This window comes from Chaetodon auriga, chromosome 6 (genome assembly GCF_051107435.1).
Source record: "Chaetodon auriga isolate fChaAug3 chromosome 6, fChaAug3.hap1, whole genome shotgun sequence".
NCBI lineage: Eukaryota > Metazoa > Chordata > Actinopteri > Chaetodontiformes > Chaetodontidae > Chaetodon > Chaetodon auriga.
The window spans coordinates 1,027,593-1,055,351 of record NC_135079.1 but is presented as its reverse complement, the minus strand read 5'-3'; the positions used below and the strand labels follow the sequence as shown (position 1 = coordinate 1,055,351).

General features: G+C 47.9%; 2 protein-coding genes across 4 annotated transcripts; both read right to left on the bottom strand.

Moving 5' to 3' along the window:
- Positions 1-280: 280 nt before the first annotated feature.
- On the bottom strand, positions 281-16,467 carry rbl2 (retinoblastoma-like 2 (p130)). 2 transcript variants are annotated; one of them, XM_076733170.1, is made up of 22 exons: positions 16,149-16,467; positions 14,649-14,779; positions 13,982-14,182; positions 13,730-13,794; positions 11,906-12,034; positions 10,433-10,593; positions 9,704-9,768; positions 9,278-9,449; positions 9,015-9,178; positions 8,617-8,729; positions 8,422-8,525; positions 7,878-8,015; positions 6,905-7,069; positions 6,520-6,628; positions 5,997-6,269; positions 5,719-5,918; positions 4,833-5,009; positions 4,010-4,081; positions 3,649-3,739; positions 3,125-3,360; positions 2,830-3,003; positions 281-2,635 (listed from the first exon to the last, which is right to left on the bottom strand). In XM_076733170.1, the coding sequence occupies exons 1-22, from the start codon at positions 16,284-16,286 to the stop codon at positions 2,468-2,470; spliced, it is 3,246 nt and encodes a 1,081-aa protein (XP_076589285.1). In that variant the 5' UTR covers positions 16,287-16,467; the 3' UTR covers positions 281-2,467. The 2 variants fall into 2 exon arrangements, with proteins under 2 accessions (XP_076589285.1, XP_076589284.1); XM_076733169.1 differs by having other exon boundaries at positions 3,125-3,357; positions 16,149-16,425.
- A 480-nt stretch (positions 16,468-16,947) lies between these two features.
- LOC143321640 (uncharacterized) lies at positions 16,948-20,277 on the bottom strand. 2 transcript variants are annotated; one of them, XM_076732094.1, is made up of 3 exons: positions 19,482-20,277; positions 19,289-19,406; positions 16,948-18,749 (listed from the first exon to the last, which is right to left on the bottom strand). In XM_076732094.1, the coding sequence occupies exons 1-3, from the start codon at positions 20,258-20,260 to the stop codon at positions 18,303-18,305; spliced, it is 1,344 nt and encodes a 447-aa protein (XP_076588209.1). In that variant the 5' UTR covers positions 20,261-20,277; the 3' UTR covers positions 16,948-18,302. The 2 variants fall into 2 exon arrangements, with proteins under 2 accessions (XP_076588209.1, XP_076588208.1); XM_076732093.1 differs by having other exon boundaries at positions 16,962-18,749; positions 19,289-19,409; positions 19,482-20,271.
- Positions 20,278-27,759: the final 7,482 nt, after the last annotated feature.

The window sequence follows — 27,759 nt, the reverse complement described above, 5'->3', positions numbered from 1 at the left end:
TTTGGGTGTACTTCATGAATTTATGGTGTTTTGCAGAAGCTTGGAGGCTGTGTGTCGTTGAGTGTGTGACACAATTATAAAAACACATAAACACTCACAGCGGCCTCTAGTGGCGACAGACAGAATCAACCAGGTCACTTTAAACATTCTGTTTATTCCATCAGAGTTTTTACAATCAAGAAAATCTAATAAAAGTAAAATCTGTCTGACATAAACAAACAAACAGACTTCAGGAGTAAAAAATAAAGGCACTTCACTTACATCACCTCCATAAAATAGGTTTTCTTTTCTCTTTTTTTTTTACAAATATTTACACACTTCTCATCACGTCAGAGGAGGCGACGGTCGACAATAACACAGTTTGTTCAGGTGAAGAACGTGAGAACAGGAGGAGGACGTTTACAGAGAGGAACCAGGAGACATGAGGCCGTCGTATCTGCTGGTGTGACGTTACCATGATCGAGGTCGTGACCTGTCCGGAGCCCTTTAGCTGACAAGTTCGCCTCTTAACGACGAGTTTTCATCAGGGAGGAAACGGCTGGAAGTGAAGCTCGTTTGTAGACTAACAGTTAAAGAGACGACAGAGCGGAAACGTCTTTCACGTCATAAAAAACAACCACAATAAAACTGTGAGTGAACGAGTGGAAGAGAAAAAAGTGACAAACACGAGAATGTCAGAAAGCTGCGACTTCATCAAACCTCAAACTTCATGTGAAACGTTCAGTCATGAAATCCTAAAATACTTTCCAGCATCAGAGAGTGACCGATGGAGCGAAGACGTCAGGCCGGACGAGTCTGCGGACCGATCCACGGCTCCTCATTGGTCACTGACTCCAAACAGGGTTTCCAAACGCACTCTGAGAGCGACCTGAAATTCAGTTTGAGTCCTTGGTTTTTGTTTCATTTCGAGCTCAGTTTTAGTCTTAAGTCTAATTTTAGTCAGTCGTGGTTTTCTGTCTCGTCGTTCTTCTTTCACATCAGAGAAAACTTCATTCCTAAACTTTGTTGGGCACTTTAAAGGTGTGATTCACTCAGATCTGTATTATTCACATTAGTCGTTACTGATGTTTGCGTGTTTTAAGTTCAGAGCGGAGAGAAATCTGAAACCGTGTTTTTAAGGAGCAGATGTTCGAGGTGAGCCGAGCACAAACACCTCTGAGCTGCACCAACCTTAACAGGTAAACGTCTCTGATGTTCACCTGAGCAGACACTGCGGGAAGCGTCTTTTCTGATTGGTTGTGTTTTTTGTGCTCGTAACACATCCATGACTGGCAGGAAGTCCTCCGCTGAGGGTTATGATTATTATTGGATGAGACAGATGCATGATGGGTTAAACTGGAAACAGCCAGCGCTCTCAGATGAATGTGTGACCTGACTTCAGCGGCTCGCACGGACGAATCGTCTCATTGTTACTCGACAGGCCGTAAATTGACTTTCACTGTTCATTTCACTTTTCTTGTCAATATTTTTCCAATATTTGTTTACATTGAGTCATTAGCAGACTGCTGAATTAGCCGTTAGCGGCTCCTGTTAGCTGCTCCTATTAATGGATCCTGTCAGCGGCTCCTGTTAGCCGCTCTTGTCAGCGGCTCCTGTCAGCCGCTCCTGTTAGCGGCTCTTGTTAGCCGCTCCTGTTAGCCGCTCCTGTTAGCCACTCCTGTCAGCGGCTCCTGTTAGCCACTCCTGTCAGCGGCTCCTGTTAGCCACTCCTGTCAGCGGCTCCTGTTAGCCACTCCTGTCAGCGGCTCCTGTCAGCGGCTCCTGTTAGCAACTCCTGTTAGCCACTCCTGTCAGCGGCTCCTGTTAGCTGTGTATTCATGGATGATCAGAAAACTCTCACTGTGACACTGAAGGAAACTTAAATCGTGAAGACTCTCGGGGAGTTTTTCGTGGACGACACAAACACGATCTCCTCAGGTGGTGGACGTCTCACCTGAGTGAGCTCGTGTTTGATCTGCTTTGGTGATGGCGTGCTGATGTAAGTCACAGTGAATCTCAGAACGAGTGTTTCATGTCTGTGGTCAGATGTGAGCGTGAACTTGGACGCGCACGGCGTCGACCATCATCACCTGCTCTCACCTCGGGCTGTATCCTCACCTGTCCTCTTCCCTCCTGTGGTTTCATGTTTGTGGCCTGAGAGGACTGATGGCCGGCAGAGCTGCTGCAGGTTTGTTGCCGACACTTTTTTTAGATTCTCACTTTGTTGCTTTGAGCTGCACAGAAATGACTCGGCCAATCAGAATTGAGAGCTGCGACAGGTGTGACGTGAGCTCACCGTGGACCTCATCAGACACAAGTGACCAAAACGCACCTGAAGGTCTGATGTCCTCCACGTATGACAAGACGTGAAGGTGTAGCACGACGGGTGGTGGTATGACAGCACGATGGTGCACCTGGTTTGTCACTATGGTGATATTTAGCATGTGTGTGCATTTGTGTGTGTGCGCATGTGAGTGTGTGCGCGGCCTCAGTGCGAGGAGCTGCGGTCGTTGGCGACGTCCTGCAGGCGGCGGAGGAGGGCGGAGTGGTTGTCAGGACAGACTCTCTTGGGTGAGGTCTCCTCCTCCAGAGGCATGCTGCGCTTCCTGGTGGGGGTCTCCCCGGTCCGGATCATGCTGTTGATCTCCTGGAGACGCTGCGGGGTCAGAGGTCAGAGGTCAGAGTTTGTGTCAAACAGTCGCTCCAACACAAACTGACTTCTTCTCTGATTGGTCTCATTTGGCTAGTCAAGCCTGAACAAACCTCTTACAGGTCGGCTACATTACAAATGCTAATATGGTGAAGGTGGCTCAAGCCTTCCGTGTGTGTGTGTGTGTGTGTGTGTCTCACGTTGGGGGGGCTGCTGCAGATGTAGTAATAGATCTTGTCTCGGGGGGTGGTCGCTGTGGGGGCGGAGCCTGTCTTGTGGGGGGAGATGTAGATGGAGTGTTTGCTGGACAGAAGCATCCGACGAGGAGAGCCGGTCCTCAGGGTGGGGTACGGACACAGAGGGGGGGACTCCACCTGCAGGCGCACACACACACACACACACACACACACATCAGGAACACTTCCTGTTCTCTGCCATGTCCCTCAGACATGACTAATGGATCAGCTGCCGGGATCAGAGCTCGTGCTGACGTACCCCTGCAGACGGCGAGCTCGCCGAGTATCTCAGAGCAAAGTGTCTCATCTGTTTGATGTAAACGCTGTTGTAGAAGTGGATCAGGTCTCCTCGCTCCTCCTCACCCTCACACACAGTGGAGGAGGAGGAGGGGTTCTTGTTGGAGGTGTTGGTGGGGGTGGAGGGTGCGCTGCCAGGCTGGGGGGTGGGCAAGGTGCTGCTGGAGCGAATGGGAACTGGACTGATGTCTCCACCTGCTGGGGGGAGAGGGGGGAGGGAGGGAGCGGGGGAGACGGCAGTAAACAAACAAGGCGCAGTCAATCAGGTCTCCACCCTAAAGATGGAGGAATCAGACCAGGTCACATGACCTGAGGGAAACATCCAGCCCTTTAGCTGCTAAACGCTAAACGTCACGATGAGAGAAACCTTTTACACACACGATATTAAATATAAAATACACAGTAACGAGGTCGTATCGGCCTTTTCACTCAACATTAAAGACGACAAACGACAGTTTTTCATAGATAAAACAGGTGTTTTCATACCTGGATCCTGCTGGGCGTCTGCAGACGAGCTGTGTTTGTTGGTGCCTGAGTGATGTCTCCTCCTCCCTGAGATCAGCACACTCCTGTACACCTGAAACACATGCGCACACACACACACACACACACACACACACACACACACACACACACGAGTGTGTTAGATGAACGTGCACTGTGGTATTAGTACCTCTCTGAAGTAAAACCTGTGTCTGAGCTGTGATTCAGAGGACGTTTGTTAAAGGTCAAAATGTGGATAAATGAAGGAAAATGACTGTTTTGTTTCTTTGTGATCAATAAACTGAACGCTGTGTCTTGATTGACAGCTGTCGTCTCCTGTCAGGTCTGACTCAGAGGCTCTTACGTTGCTGCTGGCCTGAGGCTGAGAGCGGTAACACTTCATGATGTTCTGGAAGGATCTGTCCTCTTTGGTCACCTGACGACAACAGAAACACACACGTTTACTTCAAGAGACACACACACACACACAGAGACACACACACAGAGAGACACACAGAGAGACACACAGAGAGAGACACACAGAGAGAGACACACACAGAGAGACACACACAGAGAGACACACAGAGAGAGACACACACAGAGAGACACACAGAGAGAGACACACACAGAGAGACACACAGAGAGACACACACAGAGAGACACACACAGAGAGACACACACGGAGACACACACACAGAGACACACACAGAGAGACACACACAGAGAGACACACAGAGAGACACACACAGAGAGACACACACAGAGACACACAGAGAGACACACACAGAGAGACACACAGAGAGACACACAGAGAGACACACACAGAGAGACACACACAGAGAGACACACACACAGAGAGACACACACGGAGACACACACACAGAGACACACACATAGAGAGACACACAGATACACACAGATACACACACACACACACAGACAGACAGACAGACAGACACACACACACACAGACACACACACACACACACACACACACACACACACACACACACACAGAGACACACAGAGACACACACACACAGAGACACACAGAGACACAGACAGACAGACAGACAGACAGACAGACAGACACACAGACAGACACACACACACACACAGACACACAGACACACACACACAGACACACAGACACACAGACACACACACACACACACACACACACACACCTTTGCCATGACGTACACAGCACACATGAGCAGCTGGTCCAGGTGTCGGTCCATCATCAGCTCTGTGCAGTGAACCAGAGAATATTCGAAACAGGTCCAGATCTTCCTCCTCAGCTCACACGAGATGTCCAGTTTGGCACAAAGATCTCTGAGACGCACACTGGCCAGGTGATACACCTGAGAGCAGAGGAAAGGTACGAAGTTCACATACGACTCCACGTTATTAAAGTCCACCTGCTGACCTTTAAAGACGTGAAAGACGTCAAATCAACAGAAAAGCACAAAATATTCCTGTTTGCCTGAATTCAGAAAGCATCCTGCTGAGCTGCTCAGAGTGTTCTGCTAATACTCTGATTACACACAGCGTGGATACTCTGATTACACACAGCTGTAGATACTCTGATTACACACAGTGTGGATACTCTGATTACACACAGTGTGGATACTCTGATTACACACAGCGTGGATACTCTGGTTACACACAGCTGTAGATACTCTGATTACACACAGCTATAGATACTCTGATTACACACAGCGTGGATACTCTGATTACACACAGCTATAGATACTCTGATTACACACAGCGTGGATACTCTGATTACACACAGCTATAGATACTCTGATTACACACAGCGTGGATACTCTGATTACACACAGCGTGGATACTCTGATTACACACAGCTGTAGATACTCTGATTACACACAGCTATAGATACTCTGATTACACACAGCGTGGATACTCTGATTACACACAGCGTAGATACTCTGATTACACACAGTGTGGATACTCTGATTACACACAGTGTGGATACTCTGATTACACACAGCGTGGATACTTTGATTACCTGCAGCGTGGATACTCTGAAGAAGAGAACGGGACTCGTACCTTCCTGAAGAACAGCGACAGCGAGCCTTTCCTCAGCGGACTGCCGGCCGCTTTGGCAGCCGGTTTGGTGACGGCTGATTGGACGGCGAGGGCGCCTGTCAGAGTCTGCGCGGACAGCGGCTGCAGCGTGGCTCCGCCCTGTCCGGTCACGCTCACCTGGACCGGGATGAAGGTGATGCCTCCGCTCTCGTTGGCTATACCTACCGAGGTCAGAAGTCAGTGTTTGTGTTCATGAGCGGTCATGTGACGCGTTCGGTCGAGAGTTTCCGCTCCCTCACCTTGCACAGGTATGGTGACCGTCTGCCCGTTGTTGGCGGTAACGGTGGCGGTGGCCACGGTGACTACGGTCTGCCCGGCCGGGATGGCCGCGACGAGGCCGGCCTGGCCGCTCTTGGTCACGGCCGCCGACGCCGTACTGGTGGTGCTGGTGGTGCTGGCGGAGGTGGCTCCGGGCTCGCTGTCCAGCGGGTCGACAAACAGGCGGCGGCGAGCCATTCCAGTGGGGGGAGAGCTGTACCGGTCCAACAGGGTGGTGGGGGAGGGGGACACGCCTGGAGGGGGGCAGGTGTAATGTAATGTAATGACATTTACTCAAGTACTGCACTTCAGAACGATTTTGAAGTACTTGAGTTTTCATTTTAAACTACTTAAACTACTACTTAATATTGTACTTTCACTGCACTACATTTACATCTATCCTGTTTTTATGACTTTCACCAGTTTGCCGAGGAAAAACTAGAGAAGAGGGAGGAAGAGGATGAAAGCACGCATGAACACACACACACACACAAACACACACACCTTTCAGAGTGCTGCTGGTGTGGAGGTCCTGTCCGTGGCTGATGGGAGTGAGAGGAACGCTGCCTGAGCTGCTGTCATCGCTTTGTTCCAGATACTGAGGAGGCATCACCTGAAACACACACACGCACACACACGCACACACACACGCACGCACGCACGCACGCACGCACGCACGCACGCACGCACGCACGCACACACACACACACACACCATGAAGCAGCCTTCTTCATGTCAAACAGACGGTGTTGAACTGTAGGAACGTAGGATCCCAAAGTACTCCAACATGGCTGCTGTGTGTATTTACACACACTGACGTGAGTATCTGTGCTGCGTTCGAGTGAAACTGAAATGTGAGTGTTCGTCCTGTGCGTTGTGTGTTCTGGACCTGCTGGCAGGCGGGGACGTGGTCTTTGGCTCCACGGAGGCCCTCCCACAGCGGGGAGTCGCTGGTCCAGGCCAGGCTCTCCAGGACCTGCTCCTCCACCTGGTTCAGGTGCTTCACCACCTCCCGAAAGAGGCCCTGCTCCGACCGCACCAACACTTCGATGACCTGCGCACAAATTGCATCTTTGTGAGGACCTGTCTGTTAAAACCAGGGGCCTTTCTCAACATGCGTTCTTCTCTGTACTTGTGTACTTGAGAAACGTCATCAGTCTCAGTCCAAGTTCTGTTCCAATTCAAAAGTCTGCATCTCGCCAAGTACAGTCAAATACCCGGATGTGTTCTTGCCCCTCCCATTTTATCGAGGATGCATCGGGTGGTGACTTGTGTGGACTTGGGGCAGCCACGTATCCCAGAATGCATTTCGTAGCACCGATGGCGGAGGAGAGGACTCACAACTGTAAAGTTACAAGTTTCGAAATACTACTGTTTTAGTAGTACGGAATGTGGTTTTAAGATTTTTGTATGTGAGAAAGTGGATGTTAAAACTTAAAATCTGTGGTCGATTCATCACGATAGCGCGTAGTTTAAAATTTGCTCCACAGTTTTCGGAGATAACCGGCAGACGAGCTGCGATGGTGACGTCATCAAGTACGCTGCCGTCCCTATTGCAGAACGACCGTCCTGCGTCCTCCCGTCCTGGAGAGACTGTACTCACAGGTCCAACTTGCTAAGTCCGAACTGCCAAGTTCGTAAGTCCGAACTTGGCGTACTTGGTATTGAGAAACGACCCAGGTCTGAACCCCGTCTGTCACTCTCTTCTTCTCATGTTTTTTGTTGTTATTGATTTATCTTATTGATCAGCTTCACCGTAAAGGAGCCAGTGTTTGCCAAAAGGCTCATTTTCAGCTGTTCTGCCAGATGTTAAATGAGGCACAGACACACTAACAGACACACTCTGTCGGCTGCACTGATACCTTGTAGAAGTGATAAGCGGGGAGCTGGAAGATGCGGATCAGGTTGGGGAAATCTCCCGGAGGTCTGTAGGAGAAGATGACGATCTCCAGACAGCAGGCCAGCAGGGAGCGATGGAAGACGTCCTGCTCCAGAATGCACTGAAACACACAAGCAGAGCGTCAGCGTGAGTACAGATCTCCATCCCTGCAGGTGTTCACTGTGAACGTCAAGCCCAATCGATTAGTTCAAATCACAGAACGAGCTTTAAATGACAGCTGTCCATTTAGAAAAGGGCTCATGCATTTACCAACCAAGAAGAATAAATCCTACAACCCTGACTCCAAAGACCTCTGGACTCTCACCTGTTACCAATTTGACAATAGTCAAATTAGAATAAATTAAAGATAAAGGTGTGATACTCTGCTGGTGAGGTAAATAAAGGCCTGGCTACTATTTGAGAAAATACAGTAGTTATAATCCACCACTGGCAAACTGCCAATAAAGATGCAAATCTCTCAGGTTCCACTGTTAAACTCCTCGAGCCCTTGAAAAGAAAACACTCACAGACAGGTCAGCGTCTCCCAGTATCATCTTTTCTCTCTCAATGATGGACTCCAGGATCCTGTAGTAGAGCGCCTCCGCCAGGTGGAAGTACTTCACTGCAATCTCTACGAGGAGAGCGTTTATTGAGGAGGTTAGAGAGAAGCACGTCTATCACACATCTGTTAGGTTTTCTGTTCGGTGTGTGTGTGCATGGACCTTTCCCCATCCCCCAGTTCTCCTCCCCCTGACCCTCGAAATGTTGACTGAAGAGGTCAAACATGTCCTTCAGGCGCCTGCTGATGACATCACTGGGGTCTCTGGCGCAGGTCCTGCAGGGATACAGTTTGTGTCATTACACTGCAGAAGACAACACGCCTGAGACCTGAGAGACTGTGTACTGATGGTGTGTACTGATGTCACAAGACTGGTCAAAGTCCTGCTTTCAAAGTCTTACATCAGTAAAAGTACACAAGTATCATCAGCTTCTTGCAGTAAAAGTATGAGCGGTAAAAGAAGTATTTATGTATTTGAGAAGTTTTGTACTTTACTGATGCTGTATGGTGAGTTCCAGCATAATCAGCAGCTGCTGCTGTGGCTGAGATCCAGAAACGTACCTGAGAGTCTCCATCAGCTTGGCGCTCGGTCCCTGTTTGGTCCCTGACAGCAGGGTGTGCAGCCGCCCGACGCTCTTCATAGCGGACGAGACCGGAGACGCCAAGCTGTTCTCCTGAACGTACTTCCTGCCCGTCAGAGGCGTGGAGACCTTCAGGGCCGAGGCCTGACGAGAGGAGAGAGACGACGCAGAGTGAAGCCCAGAACGCAGAGCAGATACTTATCCTGCGTTCAAAGAGGAAAACACACAAACATAAGATCTCACAGTGAGGCTGGTGTGAAGCCTGTGGGTGGCGCTGTCCTGGTTCTCCACCCCTTCACACAGGCAGGGCCCCGGGGTACCGATGTCCTCGCTCGCCCCCTCACCGGTGAAGATCCTCTCATCCAGACTGCCGGTGGCCAGAACGTGTTCCTCATACACCCGACTGAGAGATAAACTGAGGGAACAGGATGGAGGAAGAGCGTCTCAGGAGTCTGCTGGAGCAGCTGTTAGCTGTTAGCAGATAGCTGTTAGCCGTGCATTCATGGACGTACAGACGGCTCTCACTGGAACTTAAACTTAAAGACATGAAGATTCTCAGGCAGGTTCTGCAGACAGAACTTTTCAGAATTAATTGATTTGTGATCAGTTTTTATTCTAAACTGTCTCAGCAGTGGATCTTAAAACACAGTGCGACCACAGAAAACTCACAAACTGTCTCCAAAGTTCATGGGATCCAGAAATCCACTCAGACCGTCTTCTTTTCCTCTGAGGATCTGAGAGGGAGACACAGACAGGAAGTTCAGCTGACCTGAGAGTGTGTGTGTGTGTGTGTTGTGGAGGTAGGAAGTGAAAAACCACATCATGTAGGAAAATCAGAAGCCGAGACATTTATTAGAAAAGACTTCCTCCACTGAATCCAGGACACATAAACTGAATGTTTAGTGGATTTAACAACCAGAATAAAGACAAAAATGACCAAAACAAAAATGGATGGATGGAGCAGGTGGAGGTGTGGGAGCAGAGGGCTGCTTCATGAAGCCAGATTACCTGTAAACCCAGGTTTATTTTCAGGGATCTCAGGTATTGAACCTGTCTTCAGCACACAGAGGCTGATCCACTGCTCACAGACCAGCTGACACTGAACATCTTCATCTCTCTGAATGAATGAATGAACACCTGTCTGGGCAGGTAACACTTGAATGAATGAGCCAGGTGTTTTCAGGCTCGACTCTGATCTGAGTGTCTTCATGGACAAGATTCATCTGGTTCAGGTTTTTCTGCTGCTGAGTCACCGTGTTGAGACCCCCGACAGGTAATACACACCTGTTCACAGACAAACCTTTGTGTTCGTGCTGCCGTGCAGTCATTTGAAATCATGTTAACACTCACACAGGTTCAGGTATGAACGAATGATCAAGGTAAGAAAAAGCGTCTCACCCTCTTGTGGAAGAGTTTCTTGATGAAAGGTTTCCAGAAGTGTTCTTTGACTCCTTTGGCCTCCAGCACCAGGCCGTCATGCAGCTCGCACAGCTGCTCTATGAAGCAGTACGGACCCGAGGACGGACGGTAGTCCTTACTGCTGAAGTCCTCTGGCAGACCTGGAGGACGGCACACGGAGAGACCAGAGAAACACGGTGAAACGCTCGTCCCTGAAACTGCCCACAGGTCTAAAAACTGCTGCATTTGACTTCTTCTTACTGCTGTGGACAAACACCGCTCAGCTGAAACACGTCAGCCATCTCAAAGGAAAATGTCACCACATGTTTTAGGGTCGGCTTTTCAGAATCAAAGGACTGGTCTGTTCACGTTTTATCAACATGTCTGACTAAGTTATGATCCTCCAGATTCACGTGAAGTCAGACTGGTTTCATGCTCCGTCATTTATGGCTGTTATCAATATGTAATACAGATTCATTTGTAATTTGACCTCACTGTTTCAGAGCCGGATTAGCTCACTGCTAATGCTAACGCAACGTTTTCTTCTGCTGCTGCTGCTTCACACTGAAACACTTCTTCAAGACAGACACAGGGGTTTAACGCCGACTATTAACCAGGACTGAAATCTGAAGGATCGATCCTTTAAAGTTTGAGTGTGTTTGACTGAACGACCCTGTCGCTCTCTCATTTCTACGCCACTAATGCAGCAAAAGTCTGTTCAGCATCTGTTCTTTAATGTGTTTTCTGCTGCTGACTCCAACAAACTGTTATTTCTTTTCCCACAGGAAGGACATCAGGAGATGGTTCACGGCGTCTTAAATTCCCTGGTTGTGTGTCTGGATTTTCAAACGAAGGCCAGAACAGAAAGAGGTTTGTTTCCTGTCTGAATGCACGCTGACATGGAGCCGTTGTTCATGTTGAGGCTGGCAGAGCAGCTTCCTCTCTCAACACGTTCTCCAGTATAACAAACAGCATGTTTGGAGATGGAGGTGGAGGCGGGGGCAGCACAGGAAACACCAGGTGTCAACAGGAAGAAAAGGCAGCGCTGATACACGCCGCTGCAGGCGTTTCTGGGAGTTGGCTGGTTGAAATTAGTTTAAAAAAAAGGAGCAACTTTTGATTTACTTTGCGTGTTTGATTTAGTGCTGCACACCAGCGATAAGCAGGCTTCCTGCTCCTTTCACTCTATGACAGCCCTGTGGAGAACCAAGCACAGCCGAGGCTGATGGGAATGTCTTCAGTCCTGCAGCTACGAGCTGTTGGACACATTAACATGTTGACCTGAAGGCGGCGCTACAAGAAAAGTCAGAGGATCATCAGAGTTCTAACAGTCGATCCTGAGGGGAGCATGAACGTCACGAGCATCCAGCCGTGCCAAACATACATCAAACAACACTTCAGATCTAAACAGCACAGACGGAACTTCTCTGTTCTGCACAGAAGAAGAGATTCATGTTTGGGGCGCTGCAGCACCTTTGAAGCTGGGGTTGAGCAGGTCTTTCCTGGCGTTGCACAGCAGAGCGTTGGTGAAGACGAGGTCGAGAGCACACAGCAGCAGATGATACGAGTTCACCAGGTCGTCGCTGATCATCGGGAAGTTCCCTGAGAGAGAGAGAGAGAGAGAAACGTGACACCACAGGAGGGATTTCCATGTCCTCGGGTTCAGATTCACAGCCGAACACGCCGGCATTAAAGCCAGAGCTGAAGGCAGGTTTGAGCTCGACTCTGAGAGTGGGAGGATTAAAGAAGGATTCAGGCAGCAGGTGAGTCAGACGACGGCAGAGACAGTAAATCTGCCCTGACACTCTTCCCCTCTGGGTCCCTTGAGCAAGGCACCTCCGAGGCTCAGCTGCCCCAGTGTGTTCCTCTCATTAATGAGGCCTTCAAAATAAAAGCCAGAGATGTTTTCAAAATAAAACTTCCTGCTGTTCTTTTCTAAAATGGTCACAGACTCTTCAAACATCTGGATGACAAAAATTCTGCAGCAACATAAACAAGAGTTTTAACATGTTTCTCACGCAGAAACAAAGATGGCGGCTGAAAGGAAAACAGCTGGATATAAAACACAGTCACGGCTCCAGAAACTGTTTTTAATGCTGCAGCAGACAGAACATTTTTTCATCCAGATCAGAGGCTTTCAAACTGCGAGGCGCCTCCTCAGCCACCTTCTGGGTTTTTCAAACACTGCCAAGTTTTCATTTCTCATTAACTCAGACGCTCTGCGACTCGACGGTGGCGTCACAGATGAGAGGACAGACTGGTGCCACCAGCGGAGGACTGATGCTGTGCTGTCAGCTCCCACCATTCAGCTGTTTAACACACAAAGACGAGCCTGTTCGCCGCACCGTTAAAGAAACCGAGACGGAAATCAAACTAGACGACCAGAAGAACCAGAGACACAATCATCTGCCAAAGCTTCGAGCCCAATCACTGATCTGTCCTTTTGGAGATGGAACTGAATCTTTATCGCTCTAAACTCTGATGCATCATGAGGAAAACAAATCCCTCTGTCCAAATCTGTCCAGCTGTCAGAAGTCCAGTGGACAGACGAGCTGAGTAACTGAGTAACGGCAGTGAAAACATAATCTGTGCGACGCAGGAGAGAGAGAGTTTACACGATGACGTCCAGCTGGTGTTAACGAGCCTGAACCTGCACTCAGATCAGTGTCCCCTCACTGTGAGGGACGGCCTCATACGCTCAGACAGGAGGGGGCTTCGTAATTATTTCTAATTCATTTAAATTCCTCCTGCTCGTGCTGGAGCAGCTTTGTGTTCCCTCCACTGAGGCTCAGCACAGAAACGCTCCAGGTGTGCACAGGTGTGAACTGTACTTCAGGTCACTTCTGCTGAACTTTCCTCACAGAGCGAGGACATTTTGTCCTCCATCACTGACACTGACTCGCTCCAGAGAGGGATCTCTGCAGCCCTGATCCACATGCGTGCGTCTCAAATCGGATTACAATCCGTCTTTGTTCGTGTTCACCAGCTGGTTTCTAAAATTCTGTCCGTGCAGAGAAACAATGAGCTGAAACCGATGGAGCTGATGGAGGTCAGTGTGTGCGTAGCTGCAGTGAGAATATCAGTTCAAGCCTCCGAGTTTTCGGTCAATGCCAAGCAGAAATCTGATGCAGCCAATAAGCACGAAGTGACTCTGTGTTCAGGGTTCATTCGGTACATGACTGCACGCCTCCTTTCAAGGCGCGCTGACATAAAAGACCCTTCAACAGGTGGACTTTAGGACCTGTTGTGACCTCAGCTGTGGGTGCAGCGACTCGACTGTGGATGAAAAGTCTTTACCTTTAGCGTGGACGAACAGGACCCAGCAGAAGTTGAAGACCTCGGTCACAGTGCAGGGATGACGCCTGGAAACAGAACACGAGTGAAATCAATCCGTCCACAGACAATCACTGACGTGCACGAGGTCACACAGGCCGGAACAATACACGATACCACCACACTGCTGGGAGTACCGCCAGCTTCCTGTGCACCTGCCCCCCCGCTTCACCCAGTGACCTGAATGGTCAAAGGTCAAAGGTCACGATGTCCCACCTCTGCTTGCGGCTGCGGTGAACTCGCGGCGGCTCCTCTGACGGCGTCTTGAAGATGGCTTTGAAGATGGGAACGTACTTCTTGAAGATGACCGCCGACACGGTGAAGTTCCTCTCCAGCTTGTCGGTGCTCTGGCGGAAGTCCTGCGACAGGTTGGCCATGTCCTGCCACTTCTTCATCTTACTGAAGAACTCGATGAGGCTGCGGGAGGACGGGGGGACACAACACAGACTGTGGTTCATGTGAGGAGGTGGTCCTCAACATCAGCATTACTCCACCAGGAGAAACACTCACTCTGAAGCTCAGAGATCTCTGCACGTGACTGACACGAGCACAAAGACTTGACAGAGGAGACCAGTCAAAGGATTTCTCAGGTACAAACAAATATCACAAACACCTGCTCCAGTCGGAGACGTTCAGTCCTTTAAACATGAATAAAGCAGAGCTGCTAATAATGATTTCACCTTTGATTGATTATTTTCTCAATGAAGGGATTTCTGTTAAATGTAGACAAACAGTAGAAAACACACTGAACACACCTGAAAATGTTTGACATTTTCCATGAAAAATAACTCAATATCAAAATGCAAGTTAAGTCTCTGTTGTCCCTCGACAGTGTCACACACACAGACCCTCAGGTGAGCGCACAGGTGCATCGTGGGCCTACCTCATCTCCGAGCAGCGCAGGATTCTGGTCAGAGACACGAAGTTCCCCTCGGCCGTGCCTTTTCCCACCGTCGGCACCGAGGACCTGCAGGCCACGTACAGAGCGCAGGCCAGCCAGTGCAGCTCGCTGCCCTGAGCGTGGGGGAGGACACGGGGGAGAGGGGGGAGTCAGAGGGAGGGAGGAGGGGGAGAAGAATTCACATCCTTTACCGAGCTAAAAGTACTAACACCACACTGTGAAAATACTCCACTACAAGTCCTTCATACAAAACCCTACTTAAGTTAAAGTAAGTATTATCAGCCACATGTACTTATAGTACTTAAAGTACCCCTGTATGAGTAAAGTGTTTCTATCTGCTGTTTGTGGATTAATATTCCTGCTGTGTTTGCTGCATTTTACTGCTGTCTGCAGCGCGGCCGTCCTGTGAGAACCACGTATCTCCAAAAAGTGTGACGAGCTCAGAAAAACAGGCTGTTTTCAGCTTTGTGACGATGATTTTCAGCTGATCCAAGAGGCTTTTTAAAGAGTTTATTGAGCTGAAGAAGACATGAAGGAACTCTTCATCCTTCAGTTCAGCTCAAACATTCAGCATCAACACAGCTGGAGATACGAGCTTTTCACTGGACAGGAAGGAATCTGAAGAGGAACTAAAGCTGACAGACAGATGTAATGGAGTACACATATACAGCTGCATAAAATGAAAATACTCAAGTGAAGTAACTCAAATTTGTACTGGAGTAAATGTACTTAGTTACTTTCCTCCACTGCTGATGTCTCCAGTTAATGTATTTACATGTCCAACCGTCCAACACTACAAAGACACTCAGTTCACCATCATGTGACAGCTATTAACTGTTTATTATAGTGGGAAAACTTTACTCTACAATAATACTTCATGTACTACAAACTGATCGTGCTTAATGTTAAAACTTCTGCAGAGCAGCTACAGCTGTCAAACAATAGTAATAAAAAGTATGTTTGCCTCTAAGTAGTGAAGTAAAGTGAAGTAAAACACTAAAAGCGGTGTGTACTTGGACACAGCGCTCAGCAGTGAGCGTTCAGAGGGATCCAGGCTGAAGTTTCTCTATAAATAAACGTATTTAATGAGCAGGTTGTGTCGTTAATCCATCCTGTGTCGGGTTGCACTGGTGGAAATCCTCCGCTGGCTTCCTGTTTCCCCTCAGTCATCTCAACGGTTACTGCACGCGCTTTATTTACAGTCTGTCTGTTTAGCATTGAGGTAACCTGTTTGTAGAAGGCTAACCGTCATGTTCACAGACATGTACGCGTGGAGGCCGTGGTGTGCGGTGTCTCAGAGGGTTGAACGGGTCAGTCAGACTGTCGGTTTTAAACCCTTTTCCAGTCACTGTCAGAATTAAACGACACAAAGCGGACTGAGCTCACAGACGTTAGCTTCGTTCTGGATTATTTTAGCTAGCGCTGCGCTAAATACGGCTGCGACACAAAACATGAACACAGCACATGAATGTTTGCTTTTACCTCCAATGTAAAATTTCTGCTGATGTTTTCGTAGGTTTTCCAAGCCTCGCTGCTCGCCTCTTCGTCCATATTCAAAGCCCGACAGAGATCATCAAACCCGGTCCGAGCTTTCTGAAGAAAGTCGTCCTCGTCGCTCATTTTTTTGTCTTTCTGAACAAACTTAGCGGGTAAAAGGCGGGTTGAGAGGAGAGAAAACAACACCGACAGGCAGAACAGACGCTGTTCACGCAGCTGTTTGCTCAAATATTACCGTTAACGGTGTTATTAGGGCGCTGTGAGGTACACGGCTCTGTGCAGTGTAGCCATTTAAATGTCCTTTGACTGACGCGTAGCCGCTGCGGACGTACGGAGCGGCACGAGCGACGGCGTGAAACGTCGCTTCTGTGCGCCTTCTTCATGGAGAATACCACAACTGCGTAAGTCGCCCCAGCCCACTAAACGTGCGTAGCTGAGCGGAAAGGCTGCGTCAATCTGAGTACTACGACTTCCGGTTGTTTGTGGTGCGTTTCGCTTCTCTGTCGGCGGTTTTCAGGACGGTTAAACGGTCTGTTAAGAACTCCGTCATTAAAATGTCGTGAATACAGCTTCAGAAACATGTTGAGCTTTGAATTCAGGCTTCGGCCCTTTAAATTTGACTGATTTCCGTCGAAAAACCAGGTGTAATCTGTGTTTTTCACGCTAAACCTGATTCAAACGGACGGACACGGTCAGTTTACTTCAAACTGTGGAAAAACAGCGGTGGAAGAAGTTTTGTGATATTTTACTAAAGTAACAGCACAAAAAACGCACATAGAAAATACTCCATTACAAGTAAAAACTTGATTTTAATTACCTTAACCTCCTATGAAGCAGTGCAGGAAGTACTCAGTCTTTATCGAAGTAAAAGCAGAAACACGAATGTGTAAAATTACTGCAATTAAAGTCACAATAATCCTTGAGTAAAAGAAAAAAGTACTGTCAAAATGTACTTCAAGTATAAAAAAAATGAATATTTATTATGTCAGACTTACATTACAGAGCATTTGAAATACTGAAAGATGATTTCTGTGAACTTTAGTGTTAAAATGTGTTAAAACTGCACGTTAAAATGATTTTGTTCAACAAAGTGAAAACGGTTGTTTTCAGGACTTCTGGGCCTGTGTATTAACTATGACATTAGTGGATTATTCATTATTTGGTTTCAGAACAATAAAGTGTTGGTACTTCAAAGCATCTGCACACCTGTGGTCACCTGCACAGGTGTTTTCACTTATTTTACCTGATGAGACCTTTTTCTCAGGACTGTGGGGCCGTGCTCAGACTCTCTCCTCTCCTCCTCATACTCCAGCCTGAGCAGGTGTAACAACAATACCTGAGAACACCTGGAAAGAACGACACATCATTACAGACTCAAGGCCGAACGCTTGGAAACACAGCGATGTGTCACCGAAGGCTTAAAGTCACCTGTGACTCTAGTAAAAAGTGCATTTCCCTCTGAAGTGTGGAGCCGAAAAAAGCTCCATCAAATGCAAATACACAAGTACAAGTACTTCAGAATTGCACTTGTAGTTACTTTCCACCACTGCATACAGCGTAGCCTCAAACAGAGACGTGTTCCTGCAGTGTCTGAAGGTACGTCTGACTGTACTCACCTGCTATATATACATATATATGTGTGTGTGTGTGTATCACATATTTATACACAATAAACAACACATTGTACTATGTAGTATTGCAAAAGTCCTGAGTTCACAATCGAGTGACAGTGATGAGGAGGCGTGTGTGTTTGTAGAAGTCAGCAGTTTATGTTGCTCCTCCACGACTTCACCTGTGACGAGGATGATTCGCTGCAGCAGCAGAACCTGCGGACACGCTGTCACTGTCCTCCATCGCTGCAGCCCACGAGAACACGACGCCACCTGATGAGAACTGGAAATAAAAGCTCAACTGAAAAAAGCAACCAATGCTGCCTCTGTCTGATCACATGATCGTCTGTAATCAACAGTAATTAACGAGTTCTTCTCAGGCACAGAGACTCAGCTGAGGTCGTTTCCTCCTCTTCATCACCGCCTGTCTGTTACTGAACACCCTCCAGGTCAGAGACCAGTGTTGGTTCCCGGCGGTCCGGTCTTTGTCCCGGTTCGTGCCGTCTCCCCTCTGCGTCCGTCCTCTGGCTCAGTGCTGCAGTATCGTCAGCAGGTTGTAGGTGATGGTGTCTCTGATGACCTCGGCGGCGCAGTACGTGTCTCCTTCGTACGGCTCTGTCTCCGGCTGCCTCAGGTAACCCGCAGAGGGAACCATCTCAACGTTCCACTCAGGAAGGAAACCGTCTCCCCGGTTTTCACAGATGTTGTGTAAAACGCAGCAGGCGGCCACGACTCGGGGCATCATGGAGGTGTCGATGTCGCTCTTCTTCAGCAGGCACCTCCAGCGTCCTTTGAGCCGCGTGAAAGCAGCGTCGACCACCGCCCGGGCGGAGGTCAGGGTGTAGGTGAAGCGGCGATGCTCGGGAGAGAGCAGGTGCTCCTGGCTGTATCCTTTCATCAGCCACGGCTTCAGAGGGAACGATGCGTCACCGATGAGATGGACGGGCACCTCCACTCCTTCATACACCACCGACCTCTGAAAGAGAGGCCTCAGCTTCAGTGTGTCAGACAGTTCTTCATCATTTCAATCTGTGTTGGTTGATATTCTGAATGTGGAATCATCATTTAATTATCTTTTGAACTCTGGAAAACATTTATCAGACTAAACGTTTGAGGGAACCTGAAGTGACTGAGTGAAAGGATGATGAATGAGGTGAGAAGCGTCTCCTGCTCTCTGACTGCATCCAGAAGGAAAGTTAACGATGAAGAAACCGATCAGAGAAGAGAAATCTGATCGATGGAGGAGGTTGTTTCTGGACTTTATGTTGTTCAGATTTGTGATGTGATGGTCAATCAGGACACAAATATAAAACACTGGAGATAATCTGTTATCTTCTTCACTCTGGGATGAAACAGCAGGGAGACACGTGCAGGCTGCTCACGTGGATCACAGACTTCAGGTGTCTTCAGTGTTTCTGCACAGTTCAAACCACAATCTGACTTCTTACCACGGACGCGGCTCAGTCCGGGTCCTGGAGCCCCAGCAGGGGGACCTTAAAGGCCGAGTCCACTCACCTCTCTGGGAAACAGGTACCCGTCCGGCCGGTCCTCCGCTTTCAGGTACAGGTCTGAGCTGGAGAGCACGGAGGCGCTGCTGGTGCTTCCGGGCCAGCCGGCGTACACGTCAGTGAAGCTGCTGAACAAAGCAGAAGTTAGGCTGCGGCGGATCACTGGAGCTGGATCAGAGACCAGAGACAGTCCGGCTCACCAGACGTTGTGGTCGACCACAGCCTGCAGGATGACGGAGTGCCAGCCTCTCCTGTTCAGGTAGTGCTCCGGGTTGTCTCTGGGAGGAGCGATGGGGATGTGAGTCCCGCCGATGGCCCCCGCACACTGCGGGTAGCAGCGGTCCTTGAAGGCTCTCATGGTGTCGTCCAGCCGCTGTCCGCTCGGGAGCGACACGAAGCGGCCGTACAGCCGGTCCACTATGGCGGAAGTGACCTGTCGCACGATCATGCACACGGTGGCGATCCCCACGCCGAACATGCTGGCGATGGACCGGTACTCTCCGGACCTGGCGAACCACCACAGGGTGATGGCCAGTCTGCGGCGCGGCTCGATGGGGACGCGGTAGTTCGTCCTGCGGCGTTTGATGGCCGGTCCGATCTGTTCGACCAGGTAGTCGAACGTCGCTCGCGACACGCGAAACTGCGCTTTCCACTCCTCGTCGTCGAACGACTCCGCCAAAGACCAGAAGTTCTGACCCGGGCTGCGGTTCCGGACCCAGATGGGTCTGTTAGTGGATGTGATGACACTCAGAATAGCGGCGATGGAGGACAGCAGGAACGCCCTCCTCCGCCGCAGGTACAGCCGCCGCCGCCGGTCCCGCTCCATCATCTCCCGCACCCTCCTCCGCGTCAGCAGCGCCGTCTGGAGCCGGTACAGCTCGAACATCTGGTCCCCGAACACCGGAGCGACGTTCAGGCTTAAGACGGAGGAAAGTAATGCTGCCGTCAGTGAGGAGCTGTTCTCCGTGTTCGCCTCCATTTTGAACCGGCGGTAAACGAACTAAACGGCGCATAGTTATGACGTAAGGCTAGACGACCACGTGACGAGTGTTTTTTGTTTTTTTGTTTTTTTTCCCAAAGATTTCTAAATGATGATGAAGATGATGATGGACAGAAAGAATCTGTTTTTGATTCTTCTGTGTGATTAAATCCTTCCATCATCCATTCATCATCCATCCATCATCCATCCATCATCCATCCATCCATCCGTCATCCATCCTTTCATCATCCATCCATCCATCATCCATCCTTTCATCATCCATCCATCCATCCTTCCATCATCCATTCATCATCCATCCATCATCCATCCTTTCATCATCCATCCATCCATCCGTCCGTCATCCATCCTTTCATCATCCATCCATCATCCATCCTTCCATCATCCATTCATCATCCATCCATCATCCATCCTTTCATCATCCATCCATCCATCCTTCCATCATCTATTCATCATCCATCCATCATCCATCCTTTCATCATCCATCCATCCATCCATCATCCATCCATCATCCATCCTTTCATCATCCATCCATCCATCATCCATTCATCATCCTTCCATCCATCATCCATCCATTCATCATCCATCCATCACCCCCTCGTTTCCTGTCAGCCTGAAGATGAAAATGCAGTTACAGATGAGTCGAATCCTCAGAGTGTCCACGATGGGAGAATCGATGACAAACTGCTGATGAAGATCATTTGATGTGATTGAAAACTCAGGAAAGCTACTAAATGAATTTCTCTCGTTGTCAGACTTCACGACAAACATGAAGTCCACAGTAATAAAAACTGAAATTAAATATTTACGAATTTGTATCCAAAAATGACCCAAATTCTCTGGTTCCTGCTGAGAACTTGTGTCTTCTATGACATTAAACTGAGTCTCTTTGGGTTTTGGACTTTTGGTCAGACATAATGAAGAAATCTGAAAATATTAATATTAAATATTTCAGACTAAACAACCAATGAATGACTTTTGGTAATAGATAGATAGTAGACAGATAATCATTGATCAGTTTTAAGGTTTTTTTCAGAGTAATCTTCAGTGACTTCAAGCCTCTCTCAGTGTGTTCTTTAGCTGTTTGGTTCAGTGATGCTTCAGTGGAAAATGACAGAATTCAGGTCCAGGTCCTCTCCTGGTTCCTTGGACTCTTGAGAGCTCCACTTGGCTCAGAGTCCTGGCAGCAGGGTCCGGGTTTAAGGATCCGGCTCCTTGACAGCAAACGGAGGTGCTGACAGTGCTGATCCGCGCTGACCTGCCGGCCAGCAGGGGGCGTCGCTCCCAGCAGAGACGACAGCTGAAGCTTCAGAGGAATGATGCGGTCTGGGATCCAGCTCCTGAACCGCTCTGAAGTCTGCCTCAGAGCCGCTGGAGCTCCCAGCATGCCTCTGCCTGACTCAGGTGGAGCGTGAGGCCGGGCCAGCTGCTGTGGGGAGGCTCGGCCTGCAGGGGGCCCTCTTCCTCCAGGCTGCTGCAGCTCAGACCCCCGAGACTCCAAACAAATGCTGTCCGCAAACAAAACAAAGAGGAGGATGAAGGGAGTCAACTCACCTTCATCATTCATTTACGTTAAAATATGAAGTTTATAAAGACACTGAACTCATCCAGTCACGTGTCTGAAGACCTGCAGCATGTTAACAGACTTCCCAGCATGCTTTGTTTCACAGTTTAAACTCTCACACTGATGGAAACCTGCGCTGTCTTCAGTCTTCTTCTCTTCATAATAATAAAAACAATGTGAACCAGGATGATGGTTCTCCTCCACCTTCACCTCCATCCACAGAGGACCTGTTGTGCACCAGCAGGTGAAGGTTTGGGACCAGTGGATCTGCAGAAGCTGGTCAGGATGACTCGGGCATCAGGTTCCTTCCAGGTGAGGACAGAAGCTGTGATGTGAGGACAGAGCTGTGATGTGAGGACAGAGCTGTGATCTGAGGACAGAGCTGTGGTGTGAGGACAGAGCTGTGGTGTGAGGACAGAGCTGTGATGTGAGGACAGAGCTGTGATCTGAGGACAGAGCTGTGATCTGAGGACAGCAGGCCTGTGAGAGCTGTCCTGGTCCTCAGAGTGTGTCTCGGTGCCTTCTGGATGTGAGATGAACGGACAAACTGAGAGGAGAGAGTGAAGTCTGCAGAGGAGTGTCACACCTGGTGAAGCTGTTCTTCCTGCAGAGGGCAGCACTGAGCACTGAGATCACGACTGTTCACCTGAAATGATGCGTTTGATTTGTTTCCCGTCATCTTGGCTCGACACGGTGAAACCCCGTAAACGCCTGTTCATCTGCAGCTCTTATACACAGGAAGCTGTGCCAGACCTGCCTTTATTTACTCACCACAGGAGTTTACCTGCTGAGGTCAGTGTCAGGTGTGTGCCACCTGAGAGTCTGGTGGACTAACTGCTTCACAAAGTGTCATTTAAACAGCTTTAAATGTTCTTACAGTCAGAAAACAAAACCACTTTGTGGTAGGAAGACGTTATCTGAAGAAAACAGAATATGAACCGATTTAAAGTAAAAAGATGTTTGTGATGTTTCATTTGTTTCTCCCTTCAGACAGAATGCAGAAAAACATCTGTACCAGTCCAGAATCATAATAAAACCAATAAAACCATAATACACTAATGGAAACATAACTACCATTAATTTCATAGTATTATAAATTCACTTCTGCCCACAGATCCTCATAAATCCACACTGGACCTTTAAAGCCTCTCTTGGTCTGGTATGACCGCTAGCTGTGGCTAATGCTAGCTAACTCGTTGTATAATGGAGGTTTGTTTGTTTTGCTGACTTTATGAAAATGTTTTGTCACGATGGAGTAAAAAACTACACGATTTTAAAGATATCAACACTTTGAGCTGCTCTCAGATCAGCTCGAACAGCTTGTTGAATTCAGTCTCAAATGTTTTTGTGCTCCTGGAAACATCGAGTGTGAACGACTCAGAGAGTCTGGATCAAACATCAGCAGCACGTCAGACAAACAGGCTGCAAGAACAATTTAAAGAGCCTTAAAATAAAACTCAACAAATGATGTCAAACGTGACAGAAAGCCGCGCATCCATTCGCTCTTCATGCAGTCTCCTGGTGGTTTTGGCTGTCAGGGATTCATGTGGATTCATGTTTACTTCGAATTACAGTGGGTTAGCGGTGGCTAGGCTAACAGGATGCCACCTGGAACACATGGAGCAGCTTCCTGCGGTGTGATATTCAACAGTAAGGGTCACTGGAGGAATGACTGCGAGCAAATGGCACCATCTGTCACGCAGCTTCAGCCAAACCTCCAGCGGCCTGCAGGAGGAGACGCAGCACCGCCTTTATTTACACCTCCACCCCGACGCGCTGCACCTCCATTTACATACATTCACTGCACATTCGCAGCCTGTGTCATCTGGATGAGACGCTCCGGATTTAGAGCTGCTATAAGTACAAGAAACACCAAATATTTGAATGTTCCAGATTATGAAAGTGTATGTGTGTATATATATATATATATAATATTATATTATATTACAGTCAAGGGAATATTTGGAGTTTTGGACTGAAGACATTTTTTCTGTTTCTCATTTTATAGAAGAAACTATTAACAAAGAAAACAATCAGCAAATGAACTGATGATGAAAGCGACTGTTTGCTGCAGCTCTGATTTTCATGTGTTGCTGTTTTGCAGAAGATACATTTTCATTTTATTACATTTTATTACGACTGAATTCATAGTAAACTGACATTTATTACATGTTGTGACGAGCAGATAATGACACACTAACCTGATGTCATCACTTTGTACAGTGTAACTGCAGTACAATACATAAAAAATATCATACTATGTGATTTGTGAATTGATATAATTCATATTTATGATGTTTGATGACTGTTATGTGGCAGTAGGGGGCGCTCCAAGCAAAACAAACTGAGGTGAACCCACTCTGAATAAAACACGAGGCCTTATTGTGTCTGCGGACCTCATTCACATGATAAAGCTTCACATCAGAAAAATGAATAATTTAAATTTAAAGGTTTAGCCCTCGTTCAGTTATTTCTCCCATTGCATTTTTTTTAGAAATCAACACACAACTAATAATAATAACAAGAGTAATAATAAGTTTGATTACAATACAGACAGAACAACAACAATGCAGAATAATTATAATTAAAAATAAAAATAATCACAATTTTCTCTTAAATTTCTCCTTTATTTTATTGTCGTTGAACTGTATATTTATGGCACGGTTACAGCTCACGTCCTGCTGCAGTCTGAGTGTGGAGCTGATGAAGAGGTCGACTCGGTGAAGATCGAACTCTGAAAACAGAGACGTTGGTGCAGACGTTGTGTAAAAACCTCGTGAACAGCAGGAAGCGACACAAACTGCAGCTTCTCCTGCTGAACAGAGGGTCAAACAGTGTGGATGCTCAAACACAGCAGACTGGTTTCGTCCCAGTGGCTGCAGTGTGGATTCACTGGGGACGCTGGTGTATTTTGAGGGACGGCACATCACGAGGAGCTGCGGGGAGCTGTCTGCTGGCCCAGCTGTTGTAGCCGGCGGAGGGCGGAGCAGGCGGAGAGGGCAGAGGAGCAGCGTGGCAGGAGGGTTGAGTGGCATCGCAACGCGACATCTGCCAGTCCTGGGGGCTCGGCGGCCCACGGCTGGGCCTCTCGCTGGCTCGCCGACATGCTCCGTGTTGTCTGATAGCATTTAGCTCGGTGTTAACACGCAGCTGGAAGCGAGAGGCTTACGGGAAGCAGCCTGTACGTGAGGGGGAGGCCAGGTGGAGCCGCTCAGGGGGAGCTGGAGAGCGTCTGAGCAGGCCGGAGGTGAAATGTGACATGTCGTGTTTCGTCTGGTAGCTTCTGGAGAAAGAACGTCGACTTTAGCGGAAAGTTTGCGCCTGCAGTTAAACTCTCAGCTGTTTGTGTACGAAGCTCCGGAAGTTTGAAGAGGTCAGTTCACGTTAACACGACGCCTCCTCATCATCTGTAACTGCACAGTTTCATTCAGTTTGAATCGTTTTTAAAACCTTCATTTTGCATTTTGAGGGGAATCAACCAGCGGTTCAACACAGCTTCCTGTTTCTAATCTGAAGAAACAGATTTTATTTTATTTTCCAGGTTTCTGTTCTGAGAAATTAGGTTTCAGCTCAAAAGCCTTAAAAACAAAAGTTAAATCAAAGGTTTGCACGTGATGAAGATGATGGACAGACGTGCTGCAGTGACACAGAACAACCAAAATAAATAACGCGAACGCCTTTTATCTGAGAGACAAACGTGACTGAAACGTCTCATGTCGTCCCCACAGTCATACGAAGACACGGCAGCGAGTCTCATGTGGTGACACAACAGGATCATCACTGTTCATTTATCATCATTATTAATATTATTATTAGTCCAACTGTTCACCATCAACACTAATGTTCAGAATTCAACCTGAAATATTTCATATTTAGATTCATTGTGTTCAATGGGGACAATCTCACTAAATTAAATTCTCATAAAAAGTGCAGAATTTCCTCTTTTAAAAGCTGATTTTGCATTTAATCTTTTGATTTCCATGTTTGATTTAATAAGAGCTGATTAGAGAAATCTGTTCAAACGTGTCATTAATGTGCTGGACTGTTCCTCATTGACAGCTGATGAAGAAGTGACTGAAACTGATTTATTTTAGCCTGAAAAAATAAAACATCTGAAGAAAAGCTTGTAATTTAGCATCAATGAGTGATTGAGTGAAATTAGTTTAACAGTGGAAAATACTACACTGCATATAAAAGTACTGCAAACCCAAGTAAAAGCAGACAGGATGTGGCTGTAAACGCGTAAATAAAATAAATGAAACGGCTCCTCTCAGGCTGCTGAACTGGACATTTGAGATGAAACGAAAACTCTAAATTTTGAGAAAGAGGAAAATGTTGGAGTTATCAGATGCAGTTCTTTTTTCAGACGTCCTGCTGAGATTTAGGAGACAGACGTGGTCTCAGTACGCTCGTGTAACTGTACTTCAGTACTACAGTGCAGTAAATGTACAGGCAGCAGATGAACATGAAGACGCCTCAGAATAAAAAACTTTGTGCCCGGCGGTGAGCGGCCTCACAGCATCCTCCTCCTCCTCCTCCTCCTCTCCTCCTCTCCTCCTCCTCCTCCTCCTCCTCTCTGCTGAACATGAAACATGGACTCTGCTCAGCTCACCCTGACACACACTTCCTGTGTGTTTTATGCTGGAGGATCAGCATCAAATCCGCCCGCTTCAAAAGAGAAGCATCTCCATCTGAAACGTACACGATTGGCTCCTCAGAGACGCCCCGAGACAGCGCAGACAGCTCTTTAAGCCTCTTAGCTGTTCACATTCTCTGTGTCGGGGCTCAAATTGAACATCTTCCAGCGTTTCCCTCCTGTTTGTCAGAGCAGCAGCTCAATAGGCAGATTAATGCTACCTACTCGCCTCCAGCGTGTGTGTGTGTGTGTGTGTGTGTGTGTGTGTGTGTGTGTGTGATAAACACGTAGTTCGGTTCATGTGATGACTGCTGATAAAGACCTGCTGCTCTCTCTCTAAGCAGCTCGACTGAAGTAAATGAGAAACACTTTATTTAAAGAGAGGAAATCACTCAGTCTGTTGGTGCACATTAGTGGTGTCCAAGCTGCGGCTCGTGGGCCGTACATGTACCTTCAGATGTTAATCATTGAGTATTTGTCAGGACTGGACTGTTTCATTTTATTTTTTCCTGTTTTATTTTGTAGCTGTCCCTCGTGTGTCGGCGTGTGCTTTACTTCCTGTGTCTTCCGCCCTTGTGATTGTTTGATTGTGTCCACCTGAGTGTGATTAGGCCTCCTCCCCCTCTGTCCTGGTCCGGTTCCTGGTTTCCCTGTTTGTTCGATGGAGCTGCCTTCTTGTTCTGGGCATTTTTGAACTCTATGGATTTTATTTTTCTTTGGCTTTGACCTCACCTGCCTCTCCCTCCTGTAAGTCCTCTGATACCTTCTTATTTTGTTAAAGTCCACAATTTGGTTTTGCTTCCTTTTGTTGCACAGCCTCAAAAAAAACAAAACAAAACAAAAAAAAACAGTAACAGTATTACATATATATTTAGAAGTTTTTCCCAGTAAAAATACCTTAAAATGGCTCAGATACTGTGTAACTCTACGTCTTTGCCTTCATGTATTCTGTCTCCACCCGCCCTCCGCCGCTCACCTGCAGCTCGAGCGCACCTGCTCGTCAAACACACAAACCCCTGCTCACACAAGTTAATTCAGCCAAACGTGTTTGAACACGACGCAGATTCATCACATCAGGTGACGTCTTCTGTCAGAATCATTCATGAAGCTCAACTTTTCTGCTCTCACAGCTGAACACCGAACCTGAAAACAGTGAAACTCAGCTTCACCTCTGATACCCTGGTTTCACCATAGCCCCGCCCACAAGTTGACTGATTGGTTCCTGAGGTGACGTATGAAACTCTAATACGTCTTTCAGCAAATAAAAACACCGTGTGGATG

Coding starts and splice junctions, on each gene's coding strand:
- rbl2 (XM_076733170.1), bottom strand. CDS start 16,286: ATGAGCGACGAGGACGACTTTCTTCAGAAAGCTCGGACCGGGTTTGAT. Junction 9,450..9,703: donor ATGAACTTTGGAGACAGTTT/GTGAGTTTTCTG, acceptor CTGTTCCCTCAG/TTTATCTCTCAGTCGGGTGT. Junction 5,919..5,996: donor GGTCACCATACCTGTGCAAG/GTGAGGGAGCGG, acceptor TGACCTCGGTAG/GTATAGCCAACGAGAGCGGA.
- LOC143321640 (XM_076732093.1), bottom strand. CDS start 20,260: ATGGAGGCGAACACGGAGAACAGCTCCTCACTGACGGCAGCATTACTT. Junction 19,410..19,481: donor GTGGTCGACCACAACGTCTG/GTGAGCCGGACT, acceptor TGCTTTGTTCAG/CAGCTTCACTGACGTGTACG. Junction 18,750..19,288: donor GGTACCTGTTTCCCAGAGAG/GTGAGTGGACTC, acceptor CCTCTCTTTCAG/AGGTCGGTGGTGTATGAAGG.